General features: G+C 54.3%; 6 protein-coding genes across 6 annotated transcripts; 2 read left to right on the forward strand and 4 right to left on the reverse strand.

Annotated features, from left to right (window-relative positions):
- Window positions 1-1,771: 1,771 nt before the first annotated feature.
- On the reverse strand, window positions 1,772-2,416 carry PHYSODRAFT_534534 (hypothetical protein; the record flags this gene model as incomplete). The annotated part of the gene is made up of 1 exon (XM_009541045.1): window positions 1,772-2,416. The coding sequence occupies one exon, from the start codon at window positions 2,414-2,416 to the stop codon at window positions 1,772-1,774; it is 645 nt and encodes a 214-aa protein (XP_009539340.1).
- A 6,257-nt stretch (window positions 2,417-8,673) lies between these two features.
- PHYSODRAFT_342558 (hypothetical protein) lies at window positions 8,674-9,376 on the reverse strand (the record flags this gene model as incomplete). The annotated part of the gene is made up of 4 exons (XM_009541046.1): window positions 8,674-8,890; window positions 8,932-9,059; window positions 9,101-9,287; window positions 9,348-9,376. 4 exons carry the CDS (start codon window positions 9,374-9,376, stop codon window positions 8,674-8,676), a joined length of 561 nt encoding a protein of 186 aa, XP_009539341.1.
- Window positions 9,377-9,576: 200 nt separating this feature from the next.
- PHYSODRAFT_342559 (hypothetical protein) lies at window positions 9,577-10,746 on the forward strand (the record flags this gene model as incomplete). Its single annotated transcript, XM_009541047.1, has 3 exons — window positions 9,577-9,669; window positions 9,953-10,444; window positions 10,480-10,746. The coding sequence occupies 3 exons, from the start codon at window positions 9,577-9,579 to the stop codon at window positions 10,744-10,746; spliced, it is 852 nt and encodes a 283-aa protein (XP_009539342.1).
- A 320-nt stretch (window positions 10,747-11,066) lies between these two features.
- Window positions 11,067-11,570, reverse strand: PHYSODRAFT_250145 (hypothetical protein; the record flags this gene model as incomplete). Its single annotated transcript, XM_009541048.1, has 1 exon — window positions 11,067-11,570. A coding segment is annotated over one exon (504 nt), but the record flags the coding sequence as incomplete, so codon positions are not given.
- On the forward strand, window positions 11,564-16,365 carry PHYSODRAFT_289261 (hypothetical protein; the record flags this gene model as incomplete). Its single annotated transcript, XM_009541049.1, is given in 7 exon segments — window positions 11,564-12,479; window positions 12,492-14,021; window positions 14,041-14,072; window positions 14,086-14,102; window positions 14,114-14,116; window positions 15,080-15,148; window positions 15,589-16,365. 2 exon segments carry the CDS (start codon window positions 15,080-15,082, stop codon window positions 16,363-16,365), a joined length of 846 nt encoding a protein of 281 aa, XP_009539344.1. The 5' UTR covers window positions 11,564-12,479; window positions 12,492-14,021; window positions 14,041-14,072; window positions 14,086-14,102; window positions 14,114-14,116.
- Window positions 16,366-16,677: 312 nt separating this feature from the next.
- PHYSODRAFT_342562 (hypothetical protein) lies at window positions 16,678-17,097 on the reverse strand (the record flags this gene model as incomplete). Its single annotated transcript, XM_009541050.1, has 1 exon — window positions 16,678-17,097. One exon carries the CDS (start codon window positions 17,095-17,097, stop codon window positions 16,678-16,680), a length of 420 nt encoding a protein of 139 aa, XP_009539345.1.
- Window positions 17,098-17,142: the final 45 nt, after the last annotated feature.

A 17,142-nucleotide genomic window follows, 5' to 3' on the forward strand; every position in this document is an offset into this window, starting at 1 on the left:
CCAAACCGCGGCGTCGACAGATGTATCCGAGGCTTCGGGCGATCACGCACAAACGTGTGTTGCAAGAGCGTCCTCGGAGGTGCTTCAGGGAAGGAGTCGCTGTGCCAATGCCGTCTGCGTGTCCCTGTCGCTGGGCAAATTGGGCGCTTGCGACGTCGTCGTCATGGCGACTTCAGGCTCCATCTTGACCCCCGATGGGACTCGAACGCTCCATTTCTAGCGGTAGCCTCTCTTGATCTTTGTCGCCGGTGGCACCCCGCTCCCTCCTGAGGCATCTACGTGCGGTTGTCCGTCGATGAGGATCGCTGGAAGCGAAAAAGGGCGGGAGAACGCCGTCCACCTGCAGGTCTAGTGGGCAGTCGTCCAGTGCCGCCTCCGACGCTCCATCTCGGGGTCCTGTAGCGGAATCTTGGCGTCTCGCAGCTGAACGTGGTTGACAGCCACACCCGGCGGCAATGCCGTGAGGAGAGTTGGGGGCTACGGGACAAACGACACCATCCCAGCGCCAGTTCTAGTAGCACTGCGTTATCGACAACAAATGCGCTGTTGCGGCGGTTGTGCGGGACGTGGTCGTCGGGTGGGTACACGACGGACAGCGAGTCCAACTTCATGCCCGGTGCGTCCCGAGGTCAGCGCGTCAAGTAGCACAGGCGGTCAGCAGCAGCAGATGCGTCGACACACAGGCGCTGAGCGTGTGACGACTCCAACGACGCTGGACTTGGAGAGTGAGGGGCGAACTGGCAGGCTGGACTTGACCGCAGCGTGCACAGTATCACGGGCAGCCACGCGCCGTAAACGATGGGTACGGCCAGCACATGTGTACCACCGTCGTCCGAGGCGTGGAAACCGGAAGAACGGAGCGTGGTCAGCCAGGGACACTTGGGATCGAGCTTGCAAAATCGGAAATGAGCTCCGATGCGAGAAGGTCATTGTGATTCGGAGCAAGCCGAGCAAGCCGACCAAACAACAGTGGATCGATTTGAACTAATTCCGCCAATCACACTTCTTGTTGAACTTTGGCAGCCAATCACTGTCATCGATTTTTCGGAGACAGGTTTTGATTGGTCAAAGCGAAGACATGGGAAAAAATGTCAGCGCGGGAAAGCTTGAAAAGATCAACCAAAGCAAAATGGGCACCAAAAAGGCGAGCCTTTACATGTTGTGTAAACCACTTCAAATACCAATAGCCTATTTATGTGACATTATGTATCGCGACCGCTCTACCCGTTCTCCATCGCCGAAACGCCCTACCATCGGCATTCCCCCAATCATGGTCTTGATGGACCTGGTCGGAAACGTCTCCGCCGTCGGCGACACGGATGCGATGGTGGCGGGCGACTCGGACAGCAAGCACAACGGCGGCCGCAGCGCCGCCGTGTGTGCCGTCAACAGCATGGTCTCGGAGGCTTCCGCGGCGACCGTGGCCGTGTTGGATGTGATCGGGGGCGTCTCCGCTGGCATGGTCACGAACGCGACGGTGGCATTCGGCTCGGGCAGCGAGCGCAACGACAGCGGCAGTCCGCACGCAGGTTGCCGCCGGTAGTAGCGTCAGCGGCGTCGCCAGCGACATCGACAGCAGGTTTTCAGGCGCGATGGAGGTGACTCTGACCTTGGGGGATGCGGTCAGAGCTACGATGTCCGTGCAAGACGTTGATGTAGATGTGTACAATGGCTGATATATGTTATTGGCTCTACAGGTAATGAACAGTGGGATGAACATGTCTGACAAACGAAGTATATTGAATGTCCCTTTCCATTCTGCGCGAGGTACTTAGATGTAGGGCTCTACAACCCTGGTGTACCAGTATGCGTGATGAAGCTGGGAAGACCAAGACACTTGAACGTCGATACGCTGTCGGAGCGTCCAGACAGAACAGAAGTTGCGCGGGCAGGTTGGGCGGTGCCGGCCGCAAATTGTTGCCATGACAACGACGTGGACCAAACCTGCTGCTGAAGATGCAAAGTCCTCCAGCGCCGCAAAACTTGTAGGCTCGAAAACGATATTGTTCGCAAATAAAACACTGCCCCCGTCAATATCCTCGCGTACGGCTGGGCTCATCGCTCTGAGGTCGGCCTCGTGAATCGTGACCTTGGATAAATTCGGGAAATCCACGCGTGCGCCACGAATCAGCAGTTTGGACATGTTTGCCAAGTTGTCCTGGAACTCAATCCCGATGCATCTCCCAACACAAGTCTCCAATGCCACTTGTGCAACCACGTTGCCGATCCCAGATCCAAAGTCAACAAAAGTTTCGGCGATTGTAAGCGTTGGAATGACTGCCAGTATTGCTGAAACCCCAGTTGGCGAAATCTCACCAGCATGACAATCCGGCGCATGGACGGGTTGACGCAAGGCCGAGGCATACAAACTTGACACAGCGTCATGAACGTTGCCAACATTATCGGGAGCGCTCATGGCAACAATTTGCGGCCGGCACCGCCCAACCTGCCCGCGCAACTTCTGTTCTGTCTGGACGCTCCGACAGCGTATCGACGTTCAAGTGTCTTGGTCTTCCCAGCTTCATCACGCATACTGGTACACCAGGGTTGTAGAGCCCTACATCTAAGTACCTCGCGCAGAATGGAAAGGGACATTCAATATACTTCGTTTGTCAGACATGTTCATCCCACTGTTCATTACCTGTAGAGCCAATAACATATATCAGCCATTGTACACATCTACATCAACGTCTTGCACGGACATCGTAGCTCTGACCGCATCCCCCAAGGTCAGAGTCACCTCCATCGCGCCTGAAAACCTGCTGTCGATGTCGCTGGCGACGCCGCTGACGCTACTACCGGCGGCAACCTGCGTGCGGACTGCCGCTGTCGTTGCGCTCGCTGCCCGAGCCGAATGCCACCGTCGCGTTCGTGACCATGCCAGCGGAGACGCCCCCGATCACATCCAACACGGCCACGGTCGCCGCGGAAGCCTCCGAGACCATGCTGTTGACGGCACACACGGCGGCGCTGCGGCCGCCGTTGTGCTTGCTGCCCGAGTCGCCCGCCACCATCGCATCCGTGTCGCCGACGGCGGAGACGTTTCCGACCAGGTCCATCAAGACCATGATTGGGGGAATGCCGATGGTAGGGCGTTTCGGCGAGGGAGAACGGGTAGAGCGGTCGCGATACATAATGTCACATAAATAGACTATTGGTATTTGAAGTGGTTTACACAACATGTAAAGGCTCGCCTTTTTGGTGCCCATTTTGCTTTGGTTGATCTTTTCAAGCTTTCCCGCGCTGACATTTTTTTCCATGTCTTCGCTTTGACCAATCAAAACCTGTCTCCGAAAAATCGATGACAGTGATTGGCTGCCAAAGTTCAACAAGAAGTGTGATTGGTGGAATTAGTTCAAATCGATCCACTGTTGTTTGGTCGGCTTGATCGGCTTGCTCCGAATCAAAATGACCTTCTCGCATCGGAGCTCATTTCCGATTTTGCAAGCTCGATCCCAAGTGTCCCTGGCTGACCACGCTCCGTTATTCCGGTTTCCACGCCTCGAACGACGGTGGTACACATGTGCTGGCCGTACCCATCGTTTACGGCGCGTGGCTGCCCGTGATACTATGCACGCTGCGGTCAAGTCCAGCCTGCCAGTTCGCCCCTCACTCTCCAAGTCCAGCGTCGTTGGAGTCGCCACACGCTCAGCTCCTGTGTGTCGACGCATCTGCTGCTGCCGACCGCCTGTGCTACTTGACGCGCTGACCTCGGGACGCACCGGGCATGAAGTTGGACTCGCTGTCCGTCGTGTACCCACCCGACGACCACGTCCCGCACAACCGCCGCAACAGCGCATTTGTTGTCGATAACGCAGTGCTACTAGAACTGGCGCTGGGATGGTGTCGTTTGTCCCGTAGCCCCCAACTCTCCTCACGGCATTGCCGCCGGGTGTGGCTGTCAACCACGTTCAGCTGCGAGACGCCGAGATTCCGCTACAGGACCCCGAGATGGAGCGTCGGAGGCGGCACTGGACGACTGCCCACTAGACCTGCAGGTGGACGGCGTTCTCCCGCCCTTTTTCGCTTCCAGCGATCCTCATCGACGGACAACCGCACGTAGATGCCTCAGGAGGGAGCGGGGTGCCACCGGCGACAAAGATCAAGAGAGGCTACCGCTAGAAATGGAGCGTTCGAGTCCCATCGGGGGTCAAGATGGAGCCTGAAGTCGCCATGACGACGACGTCGCAAGCGCCCAATTTGCCCAGCGACAGGGACACGCAGGCGGCATTGGCACTTGGCAGCAGTGTATCTACGATGGGCGTCACCACTGTCGCCGTGTACCGTAGTTCGGACCGTCACTATGGGGCTTGCATGGGTCAACGTAACTGTGGAGACGATACCGAAGCCGCTACAGCACTTACATTTGGTAGCAATACTGGAGTAAATCTAAGTACCGTATGTTACCGTTGAACGCTTTGAGTACTCGTACTATTCATGACTCTGTGTAATTACACTGTATTCATCCCGCACTCGATATCCGATGCATTTTGCACGGTACCTTGTCAGCACAGCTACGCTGCATTCCGCATGGCGGGCATTGAACCTGCACCGGTGGGTTCAAACTCCACCATACTAACATCACATACAACGATGAGTCGAACCACCCCATACAAAGCCTAGTACGTTCGGTCCCTTTGAACACTTCGAACATGGCCATACAAATAACAATATATTCGGTCCAATGGCTCAAGCGAGACCGATGCATGCAAACCAGTTAGAGATCTTTGCCGTGAAGGAGCCACTGGTACGCTAGCTGAGCTCGTCCACCACCACATACCCAATGCCACGAAAGCGGAAGCAGCGGTCGAGCACCTGCGAGCCCACAGCTAAGCGACAACAATCACGACGCTCGGGTCGTATCTCACCTTCAGCTCCCACCAGTCTAGGTACGATCCGTTGCTTACCTAGCGCTCGAGCAAGGTATCATATTAACGCGTATCCACCGGCATACAGACCTCGCGGATGACCATGCGATGTTTGGATCTGTTTGGCGAGTTCTAAGTGCGGCTGGTTGGAGTTCAAAGCGTCCAACAGGGCGAAGCTTGAGTGATCTGTACCGCTATATCCCTCCCGGTGGTGACTCGAATGGAACAGAGGGTATCGACTATTATCTGGGTGAACGAGCGCTTTTGGAGCACTATCGGCGGACATTGGTAGTGGAGGATGGTGATACGGATGGTGCCCTGTCCAAGCGACCCGATGACGAAATTGATGTCGACCAAAACAACGTTAATATATGTGGGGCTGGCGATGTTGGTCTCAACGCGGCAGATGATGTACGTGGTAGTAGCGGCGGAGTTCCTGGAGCGAGTGCAAACGACGTTGATTGTGAGAAAGCCGCGCTTCCGGGAGTAAGCTGTCACGAATTGGTGTTTGATGGTGCTGCCAGCACCTCTCAGGATTATGATGGTGCTGCCTCTGCTGTTCTACACCGCCAACATCAGCGCGCGTCGTACCCGTACATGCAGCAGCTACGCGAGAACATTTACTCCAGCTAGATCACCACGCACCCACCGCATCGTCTGGTACATGTGCGCAATGTGCAGTCTGCAATATGGAGTGTTCAACCGAGCGCAGTTGTACCTGGTGCAAAAAATTTCTCCATCACTTCTGCTCTCATGATGTCTGCGTTTCGTTGAATATCCCAGACCCTAATGGTGGATTCGCCAAGGATTTCGGTGATAGCAGCTATTGCAGCACGCTTTGCTACACAAACGCTACAAAAATGAACTTGGTGGACCAAGGGAGAAGTGATGAACGACCCAATGCCCTACTTGACCTCCCCGCGAGTGTTTTGACGCCAAGTGTGGCTCCGTCGGAACCTGCAGAGACCAACGCCGCCACACCTCCTGCTACAAATTGCTCGGGGGCAGCAAAACCTTTAAGCGAAAAAAGCGTGGTCCTGCCGAACAATCAGCTCCAAAGGCACCCCGAAGCGAAAACCAAGCTGCGCAACGGAAAACGAAAAGCAAGAAGGCACCTACCAAGGCCAGCAAACCCAAGGCTGTGGCAATGAAAGAAGAGTTGATTCGCCGAGCACATGCGGCTGCCGAAAAATTTGTTGATGCTAGCGTAGCATTTTCACCGGCTGATGAGGAGTGGATGCCGCTCAGTTTGTAACGCGACGTTGGCGCAGCATTTTTGATTGGTGTGGTGACTCGCTACAGCCTGGCAAGCGAAAAAAATGCTGACAATGTTAGCGTTCCTCACGACAAATTTCAGGTTCAATGGACGTGTACTGCTTTTCAAATAAAAGATCACGTTCACCACGTTTCCGAAGCCATCATCACCCGTGGTATCCGCCAGTTTGCCAACATGGAAAAAGACAAACTTCAATTTGGAGAGTCTTGGACGTCCCTGTGCAACATGGTCCCCAAACTATCAAACATTCCTGCACTGACAGATGAATTTGAGGAGATGGACGAGCGTGGTTATCGTGAGTGGTTTGCGTTTCGCGGGCGGAAAGAATTGCAGCGCCCTTTGTGCCCTGGTGAAGTCGAAGAGATAGCGTCAATGACATTTTCACCCACAGCATCGCTTGGCCAACCGTCAGGGCTATTTACACATCCGGATGGGTCTTCAACTACCAGACTACGCCCGGAAAGTCATGGGTTGTTTGGGCATTCAGCAACCTCATCGTTCTTCGCGTTTATTCCGTTGTCGTTCTGGATCCAAGTGGTCGTCTTTACCAACGAGTATGCAGACGCATCTGGCAGCCCATCGGCAACTCCTGTAAGTTTAGAGGAACTGATGAAATTCCTTGGGATCCTCTGGTACATGACTCTGTTCGACAAGGGTGAGATGAGAAATTACTGGGTGGACGACGGGGAAGCAACTATTTTTTCCTGGAGCGCGTACTACTAGTTTGAAGTCAATTATGACATGGCGAAGATTCCTGTACATCCGTAAGAATTTGAGTTTTCGTTCCAAGGTGTCTACCTCCGACATCAAGCGCGGTCCTGTAGCTAGAATACGACCACTCATGAGCATTCTGAAATCGCGATGCCTGCGCCATGTTGAAGTCGGTCGAAACGTGGCTGTTGATGAGGCCACAATTGCCTGCCGATCCCAGTATGCCCGCCACATTATAGTCTTCAACACACAAAAACCCACCGGAAAGTATCATTTCAAGTTATACGTGTGTTGCTGTTCTACCTCGTGGTACGCGGTGAGTTTCAAGTTGCACTGCTCCAGTGAACTTGATGATCGGCTGGACGGTGTAATTTCACGCTCAGAAGTGCAGAAATTCGCTGATCTAACCGCGAAGTCGTCTGAAATCCGCTCTCACGTCATGGCGGTTACTTCATCTTTGAAAGGATCCAGTCGCATTGTAAACAGGGACAACTTCTACACTTCCTGTTTGCTGTTGAAGACTTTACGATCGATTGGTCTCTATGGGCGTGGCACTGTACGCACATCTAGCAAGCATTTCCCTCATTTTACGATGATTCGTAAGGAGGACGCGAAGCCGCGAGGCTACATGAAGCAAGGTGTATGCTTAGAGAAGCATATTGTCGCAGCTAGTTGGGTGGATGGCTCAATTGTCAATGTCGTGTCTAATGCCGATGCTTCGACCACATCAACTGTGCATCGTCGTATAAATGAATCGGGTGTGGCTTTCACTGCTCCTACTTGCGTCGGCGAGTATAATTCAGCGATGCAAGGTGTTGATCGGCTCGACCAACTGCGTGCACGATTTTCTCTAGCCGATGGCCACTCATTTCAGAAGTGGCATAAAAAACTAGCGATGGTCATGCTTGATATAGCCAGGTGCGATGCCTACATTTGCGATAGTTTGGCGCGTGGTGAGAGCGAGGAGTCTCGTTCGACGGGAGGTACAGCCCAAACGAGGTCAAGAGCCCGCGATAGTCATCGCGCATTTGTGGCATCACTGGTTCGAGAACTGTTCAATGGGGACTGGAAGAAATCTCTGGATAGGGAACATGGAATGGTGTATGCTGCGAAGCCGACAACGACAACAATGCCGATGACGACCCAAACCGCGGCGTCGACAGATGTATCCGAGTCTTCGGGCGATCACGCACAAACGTGTGTTGCAAGAGCGGCCTCGGAGGTGCTTCAGGGAAGGAGTCGCTCAATGCGGAAATGCACTGTGTGCAAGTTCGAGGGCAGAGATCCTTCCGAGAAAACCGACTACTGCGAGACCCATCGAGTTGCGTTGTGCAAGCGCACATACCCTGTTGACCCTACGAAGCAACATCTGTGCCAACAGCAAACTTGGACTTGCTGGCAGAAATACCATTTGTTTTACTTGCCGAAGCAAGTGTACACTGTCGACGGCAACTTGCGACGAACCTCTCCAATTTATGTAGCTAACCGTCCATTTCTGAAGGCCCGCCAAGACCAAAAGAAGGCTAACGCAGCCACCAAGGCGTAACCTCACATCATTTTTTCAAGATAGTCAAAGTCAACTAACCATTTATACTTCACTGCAATAAGTCACACCTATTCCATCTGCCCCCGCTAGTCTTGATGCCGTAAATGCGGATTTAGCTCGTGGCTGACAACATACTGCTTTACCACTGGTGCACCATAGCGGCAAGCTAACCACACTCCGCTGCGTATAATCCGACAGGATGCTATTAGAAATTCCACGCGCCTCCAAGCCGAACAATAACTCCCAACTGTGTATATGTCAGCGAAGACGCCTCAGACCACATCCAGCACGGCCACGTTCGCCACCACCACATCTGAGGTCATGCTGCTGACGGCGCTGCCACGGCCGCTGCCCTCGCTGCCCGAGTCGCCCGCTACCATTGCGTCCGACTCCATGCTGACGAAGTTGCCTCCGATCTCCTCCCGTACGGACACGATCTCTACAAAGGACGTCACGCTGTTGATGCCGCTGACGGTACTGCTGGCACCTCTACAACGGTCTCCTTCCGCACTGTCGATGCATTTGCGCACGCTGTCTGGTCACCGGTCACATCCTTGCCAACCTCCGTGCCGGTGGAGGCACCCACGACCACCTCCAGCACGACAACGGTCACGCCCAAAGCGTCCGTGGTCATGATGTTGCCGGCGCACACACGGCGCTGCGACCGCCGTTATGCTTGCTGCCCGAGTCCCCCGCCACCATCGCGTCCGTGTCCGTGTCCATGTCGGCGGAGACGCCCCTGACCGCGTCCTCCAAGGCCACGGTCACCTCCATCGTGTCCGAGACCCTGCTGCCGATGTCGCTGGCGGCACTGCTACCGCTACTTCCGGCGGCGACCTGTGTGCGGCTGCCGCTGGCGTTGTGCTCGACGATCGCATCCGTGCCCCTGGGGACACAATAGTGTTGATAGATATACTACAGAAGACACAATAGCGTGGGGTTTTACCTATCCCTCGTAGCTGTATGATTGGTCATAAACGGCGAGGAAACTGCCGTGGCTCAGAAAATTGCTGTTTCAGTTATCTTGCTACTACATTACCAGTAAAAAGATACTTGATGTATCATTCTGGTAACGATAGGATTAAGCTATCTATCGTTTTTTTGTGAGCCCCGGAGGTTGCTGGGGTCGACAAATTGTTTCAGATAATTCATCATAGGAAGATTTTTCTTCGCCAATGGCTGATCGGCTCTCGTCGACGAACGCAGCCAAAGTGTCGGAGTCCAACTCGCTGGATATGTCCACCTGCAAAGCAGCACAGCAGTACACAGTCAGCAAAGTGGCAGTAGTATCATGGCGGCGGTGGCGAGAATGGGGGCATGCCTGCTACCGTCTTACCCCGTACCAGACGCCCAGGCATTGAAATAAAGTAGAACGCCTACTAGGCGGTCTATCCGAATACAACGCCTAGGCGTTCTAATAGTGTGAAAAACTAAAACTCGGAGGCCCTGGTGTCCATAACGTATATATCGCCGCGATACTCTACTTTCACATCGTTCGTATTGCGTCAAAAACGCAGTAGGAAAACGTCGAGAAATCCTGCAGTTGTCGAGTACTACAAGCAGCGCGCGACGCCCGGCGGCCTCATCATCGCCGAGGCCACCAACATCACGCCCACGGACCGCGGATCCTGGGGCTCCCCTGACATCTTCGCGCCCCAGCAGATCGAGGCTTGGCGCCACGTGACCAAGGCCGTGCACGGCAAGATGTTCCTGCAGTTGTCGGACAACCGCTCGGCCGCGGAGAACGCCCTCAAAGCGGGCTTCGACGGCGTCGAGCTGCACGCCGCCAACGGCTACTTGCTGGAGCAGTTCCTGCACGACGGCATCAACGACCGCGCCGACCAGTACGGCGGCAGCGTCGAGAACCGCGCGCGCTTCCTGTTCGAGGCACTGGAGGCCATCCTCGAGAGTCTGGACTCGTCCAAGGTGGGCATCCGACTGTCCCCGTTCGGCGGCAGCTTCGGCGACAAGGACTCGGACCCCATCGCCACGTACACGTACGTGCTGAACAGGCTCAACAACTACGACCTGGCCTACGCGCGCGTGGCTACCACGTGCGCAACCCGCTGGCACCCGAGAAGGGCTCGGCGCGGCAGTTCCGCGAGACGTACAAGGGCGTGCTCCTCGCCGCGTCGGGCTTCGACCGGCAGTCGGCCGTGCAGATCGTGGAGGAGGGCGCGGCCGACGCCGTGGCCATCGGCCGCCACTTCATCTCGAACCCGGACCTGGTGCGGCGCTTCCAACTCAACAAGCCCGTGAACGACTACGACACGGACACGTTCTACCTCGGCGACGCGCGCGGGTACACGGACTATAATACCCGTTCCTGCAGGACGAGTAGGTAGAGCAGTAAAGACGACGTAGACAGCAAAAGACGTGCTACTTCCGTAAGAACTGCAAGGTGAAGCGTACTGGAGGTGGCTGCGTACTCTCAAGTAAAACAAATTGTTGGTAGTTAAAACTACCGGTAGTTGCTGCAGGCACCAGGCACGTACTGTTACTGCCTCGGTGTGGGCTTGGGCGTCTTGTTGGATCACTTGGCGCGTTTAGTGGGACGGCCTTCTTCACCCTCTTGGTTTTCACGTGCTCGTTTCTTGGATGTTTCCGTCTCGCCACCTTGATCGCCTAGTGGCCCTCACCACTGCCACCAACGTCACTCTCAGCGTCACTCTTCTTCCTTGTCACCCGGCGCGTACGCTAGTGCTTTACGGGCGTTCTGCAACAACTTGTCGCGCGTCGCGGTAAGCGACAACTTTGCATACGAACTAACGTCCTTGTTTCGTTTTTCATCTTCATCGCGATAGTCCAGGTCGCCCTCCACAAGCCCCAGCGGGTCATACTGAGACTCCACCATGTTTGATAGCATGGAAGCCACGCCGTCGCTCAGGAACGGGTAGGTGACCCTGTTGAGCAAACGGAGGCAGATCGTGAAAACAGGATCCTCCTCCGAGACACTCGACACACTTGAGACGCCAGGATTGCTCTCGATCTTCGCCCGCTTCTTCGCCTGACTCCCGATCGTCTGACTCTCCTCCTTCACCTCAGAGGCGTTGCCTTTCTTCTTGGGCTTAAGATTGTCTTTCATTGTCGTGGCATAGATGAACTTGCCGTCACGCGTTCTACCGCGCACATTCATGTAGATGCGAATGGTATCACGGACATCCGTGGAGCTCAGCGGTTTCGGATCCCTACCAATTTCATCAGTAGATTTCCCCGCTGACGAGTTCCCATCACTGTTCTTTCCGAACACAAACCAGGGGCATAGTTTCTCCGTCGCTGCCCTAGAAAACCCACCATCGACTGGGAAACGATTCTTCACTTGAATCAACATCATCAACACCTCATGCCCCTCCTGCTCACCCCTCGTTGTCTCCCCACCGACTGGCCTGCTGTTGGATCTCTTCTTAAACATCGGGATCAACAAATCGGCTCCATACTGGTTACGGGGGAAAATACCTGCAGCTTGACGCCCCAGCAAAAACCAAAGCGTGTCCTCATTCGGCTCAAGCTGCAACTGCACAAAGTGGGTGAACCCCATGTACCAACCATCCCACTTCGAGCACCACTTGTTCAATTCTGGTCTCTTATCTTCCGCGTTGTACATCCCCTTACAATATATCGGTCTCTCCTTGTTGCCTTGCAGCACGTCCAAGAAATCCTGCACCGGTACAAATTGCCCGATCGTGTGGTAGCACTGGGAAAAGCTTTTGTCCCCCATCACACACGTGTCCATCGCCAGAAGCAGCAAAATCCGAGCAACCATCTCGCCAATTTCGCCAACTCCACCGGTGTCTAATGCTTCATCCAAAAGGAGGTTCTTGAGTTGCGGCAGGATATACTTTGCCAGACCATGTTTCAGTTCATACCACACTTTCATCGCTCCTAAGGCGAGCACTGGGTCCGAAGCGTAGCTGGTGACGTAACCTTCTCGCTTGAAATTCACATACGCGAGAATCGCCATGAAGTCGGCAGTCGCCCGAGATGCCAGAGCCGACGTTGAATGCGGGCGCACGCCCAGACGGCAAAGCATGGAGGCGACACCAAGCATGGTATCCTTGTTGTACGCATTTTGCGAAGGGGGAATCCCCAGTAGCAGCTTGTTCGCCGCAAGATTGATCACATCTTCTCTATCCGCAGGATTGGGGCAAGTGCTGTACCACATCGGACGCCCCATGCGGCACAACGCGTGCCAAGCTTGACTCGCATCCCCGGTAACGATTCTCTTGTACATAGCTATCTTAGCACGTTCTTGCTGTTTCTTCTTCTCTTCGTCTTTTTCAGCTCCCACCGCAACCTGAGTTTCCTCTTCCATTTCTTCATCTTCTGCTCCCGCATCTAGTATTTCCTCTTTCATTTCTTCATCGACATCTTGGATGTCCTCTTTCATTTCTTCATCTTCGCCGGCTGGGTTTTCTTCACAGTATTGATCCCAGTGTGCGTCCATTGTCTCAGCTAACACAACTGGCGCAAACGATGCCAACTCTCCATCGAAAAGCCGAGATGATGGGTCCAACAACAGCGGAGGCGCCAGGTCCGAGATCCTGGAGTTCGTATCAATCAGCACGCCGAAAATGCATCCACGATGGCCGATATCTTTGTTCACGGATCTGAGAGCATTTCGCAACATTCGGAAGTCATTCTTCTTGCCTCCCTTCTCAGCCAGCAGACTTCTCGCTTCATCGATCACCAGAACCACGATTCTGCCATTTGGATTCTTCTCGGTGGAGGTATCCCCCTCCAGCGTGTCTGTTTCATCCGAAAGTTTCGCCTTTACAGAGGTGTCCGCTGCCTGTTCGGTAAACAGCTTCAGCCATTCCTTCTGAACGTCCGCCCAATGCTTGTTCGCGTAGACGTAAATTGTCTTCAATCGACTGGCGATGTCTTCCACTTTGGAGCCTTCTTGAAACAGCCAACCACGAAGCTCGCTCGTAGCCTTGGGAAACCCCGTCGACTCGTGCACACGGGCACACATGTACAGGACTTTCATGTTCAAGGCGCTCTTTTGAGCCTCAATCGCGAGTTCACGCACCATCCGACTCTTGCCGAAGCCAGAACTCTGCACGACCGCCACACATGGCGCCTTGTACTTTGTGGGGGTGTAGGCCTTCCAGCAGTCCCGCAGATACTGTGCGAGGTCGAGGTGGGCTTCGCCGAGGTACCGGCCCTTGGTGAACGCCTCCGCGATTCGCTCCATTTCATTTTCATCCAACTTGGGCGTGCCGGAGCGGGCTTCAGGGACAAACTTTGCCAGGAGGTCTTTCACCGTCTTGGCCGCAATAGTTTGTGCAAGAGGTCGAGACACGCGTGTATGCCCGTATGCGTCTCTGATCTTCACCCATATCAATCCATGTATATCTTGCTGGGAGGCCTCGAGTTGGAGTGTGGCTTTGTTGGGATAGTCTTCCAGCATCCACGCAACGAAAAGATTTTTCTTCGGCGATGCGTCTGCTCCAAGCTTCCCGCTCATCTGAGCAAAGACACTGTCGTCCACGAACGCGGCCAAAGCCTGGGGATCCAACTGGCTGGACATGTCCATCTGCAGCAGCACAGCAGTACACAGTCAGCAATGCGGCAGTAGTATCATGACGACGTTGGCAAGGGCGCGGGCATGCCTGCTAGTCCCGGTGGGCGGTGGCGCTACTTGGAGGGGAAATGTGGAAATGGCCGGTTGGATTTTTCTTCCCTCAGTTTTGTACCAGAAACACGGTACCGCATCTACGTGATATACAGTGCGCGCCGAAATTATAACCGCACCCCAAAAATTATTTTTTTAAACCAATGATTGTGCTTTCGGCGCCAAACCGCTGCTTATGATTCGTCTAAAATCGATAGAAAATAGATGCAACAATCAGAATCGAAAAAGCTGTAACCGTTTTTTTGCAATGGACGAAAAACCGACTTTGGGTCGGGTCAAAATTATAGCCGCACCCGGTAAGCTATCGGTAAGATTGGTGGAGAGCTGTTTCAAGCGTAATAAATGAACTAACTCCATTGAACAGCTCGAATAACGCCTACCGGTACAGTAAAGTGCGTCGATAAGGAACGCCTGATATACATTGAAAGAAAAAGGTATATTGATAATTAAAGGTTTGACTCGTCACATGCAGACAGCAAATGCACTGATTTACTGCACTATGTAGTTCATGTCGGACTTCGCGACCAGAGTCTCGGCTTGAGCCCACGCAGCCAACTCAGCATAGGTAGCACCCGGTAGATCATGACGGCGATGACAGATTAGCAGCGACTGAAGCTTGGTCAGACGTAGCCGCCTCTGGAACGGTCTGGAAGTGGCGGTCACCATGGGAGTTGTGAGCAGCAGAGCGAAAGTTGGTTAATGAGGCATGCAGACATGTACCTGGCGCGATTCCCGCGCTCACAGCGATCCTCATGCTCATGATTCCCTCTCGCGACCTTTAGGTTCCATTTCCCCCGACTTGGGAGCCGCTCCATCCAGCCGCTCTTGAGGCTCGGTTTCGGAACTGTGATTGGCGGAATGTTAAACGGGACCGAATGATTGGTAGAATCATATAACTAATTCAGTACAATTGGCACACAATGGGTACAAGCGAGGATTCATGTCTTGTCGTAGAATATAAAATGTCGCCCGTTCCTTATCGACGCACTTCACTGTAGTAAGCTGCTCAAATAAGGTTAAGCTGACGCGGTTGATAAGATTCAATGGAGACACGCACTATCTTGAATTTGTATAGAAGAGTGGTGTTTGACAGTGTGGAGAGGTCTATACTCGTAAGTTGAGGCTGTCAGCTGACTAGTGTCTTCATTGGCGTCTATTCAACATGGTAGCGATGCTGGGCTTGCTCAGTTCAGCAACATGTACCAGAAAACTCGATCGATTTTTTTCCGGGTCAATACAAATCCTTTATACTTGATGTTTGTATTGGAAAGCACCGCCAAACCCAGTCACAAATTTCAATCAAGTCTAGTCAGTCCCGTACAGTGCGTAGTTTGGTAAATACATGGCTACGTATCAAAAGTAGAGTATTTCTTCTTGAAAATAATGCCCGAGTTGCTTCCAGAATCCTCCTAGTGTTGTCTCGGAAGTCCGGCCAAATTGCCACCAAGTGTTTAGTGCGCTTTATGGTATTAATAAATGTGCGAACAATAACTTCGGCGATGCGGTACATACCATAGGTAAGATACGACCACACGGGCCGCATCGGCCCCAGCCGGGCGGCGTCCTGCCCGTGTCGTCCAGCTCCAAGCTCGAGAACATCCGCGCCGGCAAGAAGATCGTCACGCGCGAAGGACGCATGGAGCCCGTGCCGACGCGCGCGCTCGAGACGAGCGAGATCCCGGGCATCGTGGCGGACTACCGCTCGGCCGCGGAGAACGCTCTCAAAGCGGGCTTCGACGGCGTCGAGCTGCACGCCGCCAACGGCTACTTGCTGGAGCAGTTCCTGCACGACGGCATCAACGACCGCGCCGACCAGTACGGCGGCAGCGTCGAGAACCGCGCGCGCTTCCTGTTCGAGGCACTGGAGGCCATCCTCGAGAGTCTGGACTCGTCCAAGGTGGGCATCCGACTGTCCCCGTTCGGCGGCAGCTTCGGCGACAAGGACTCGGACCCCGTCGCCACCTACACGTACGTGCTGAACAGGCTCAACAACTACGACCTGGCCTACGCGCACCTGATCGAGCCGCGTGGCTACCACGTGCGTGACCCGCTGGCACCCGAGAAGGGCTCGGCGCGGCAGTTCCGCGAGACGTACAAGGGCGTGCTCCTCGCCGCGTCGGGCTTCGACCGGCAGTCGGCCGTGCAGATCGTGGAGGAGGGCGCGGCCGACGCCGTGGCCATCGGCCGCCACTTCATCTCGAACCCGGACCTGGTGCGGCGCTTCCAACTCAACAAGCCCGTGAACGACTACGACACGGACACGTTCTACCTCGGCGACGCGCGCGGGTGCACGGACTATAATACCCGTTCCTGCAGGACGAGTAGGTAGAGCAGTAAAGACGACGTAGACAGCAAAAGACGTGCTACTTCCGTAAGACTGCAAGGTGAAGCGTACTGGAGGTGGCTGCGTACTCTCAAGTAAAACAAATTGTTGGTAGTTAAAACTAGTTGCTGCAGGCACCAGGCACGTACTGTTACTGCCTCGGTGTGGGCTTGGGCGTCTTGTTGGATCACTTGGCGCGTTTAGTGGGACGGCTTCTTCACCCTCTTGGTTTTCACGTGCTCGTTTCTTGGATGTTTCCGTCTCGCCACCTTGATCGCCTAGTGGCCCTCACCACTGCCACCAACGTCACTCTCATCGTCACTCTTCTTCCTTGTCACCCGGCGCGTACGCTAGTGCTTTACGGGCGTTCTGCAACAACTTGTCGCGCGTTGCGGTAAGCGACAACTTTGCATACGAACTAACGTCCTTGTTTCGTTTTTCATCTTCATCGCGATAGTCCAGGTCGCCCTCCACAAGCCCCAGCGGGTCATACTGAGACTCCACCATGTTTGATAGCATGGAAGCCACGTCCTCGCTCAGGAACGGGTAGGTGACCCTGTTGAGCAAACGGAGGCAGATCGTGAAAACAGGCTCCTCCTCCGAGACACTCGACACACTTGAGACGCCAGGATTGCTCTCGATCTTCGCCCGCTTCTTCGCCTGACTCCCGATCGTCTGACTCTCCTCCTTCACCTCAGAGGCGTTGCCTTTCTTCTTGGGCTTAAGATTGTCTTTCATTGTCGTGGCATAGATGAACTTGCCGTCACTCTTCCGACCGCGCAC

Source organism: Phytophthora sojae (assembly GCF_000149755.1).
Source record: "Phytophthora sojae unplaced genomic scaffold PHYSOscaffold_18, whole genome shotgun sequence".
Taxonomy (NCBI): domain Eukaryota; phylum Oomycota; class Peronosporomycetes; order Peronosporales; family Peronosporaceae; genus Phytophthora; species Phytophthora sojae.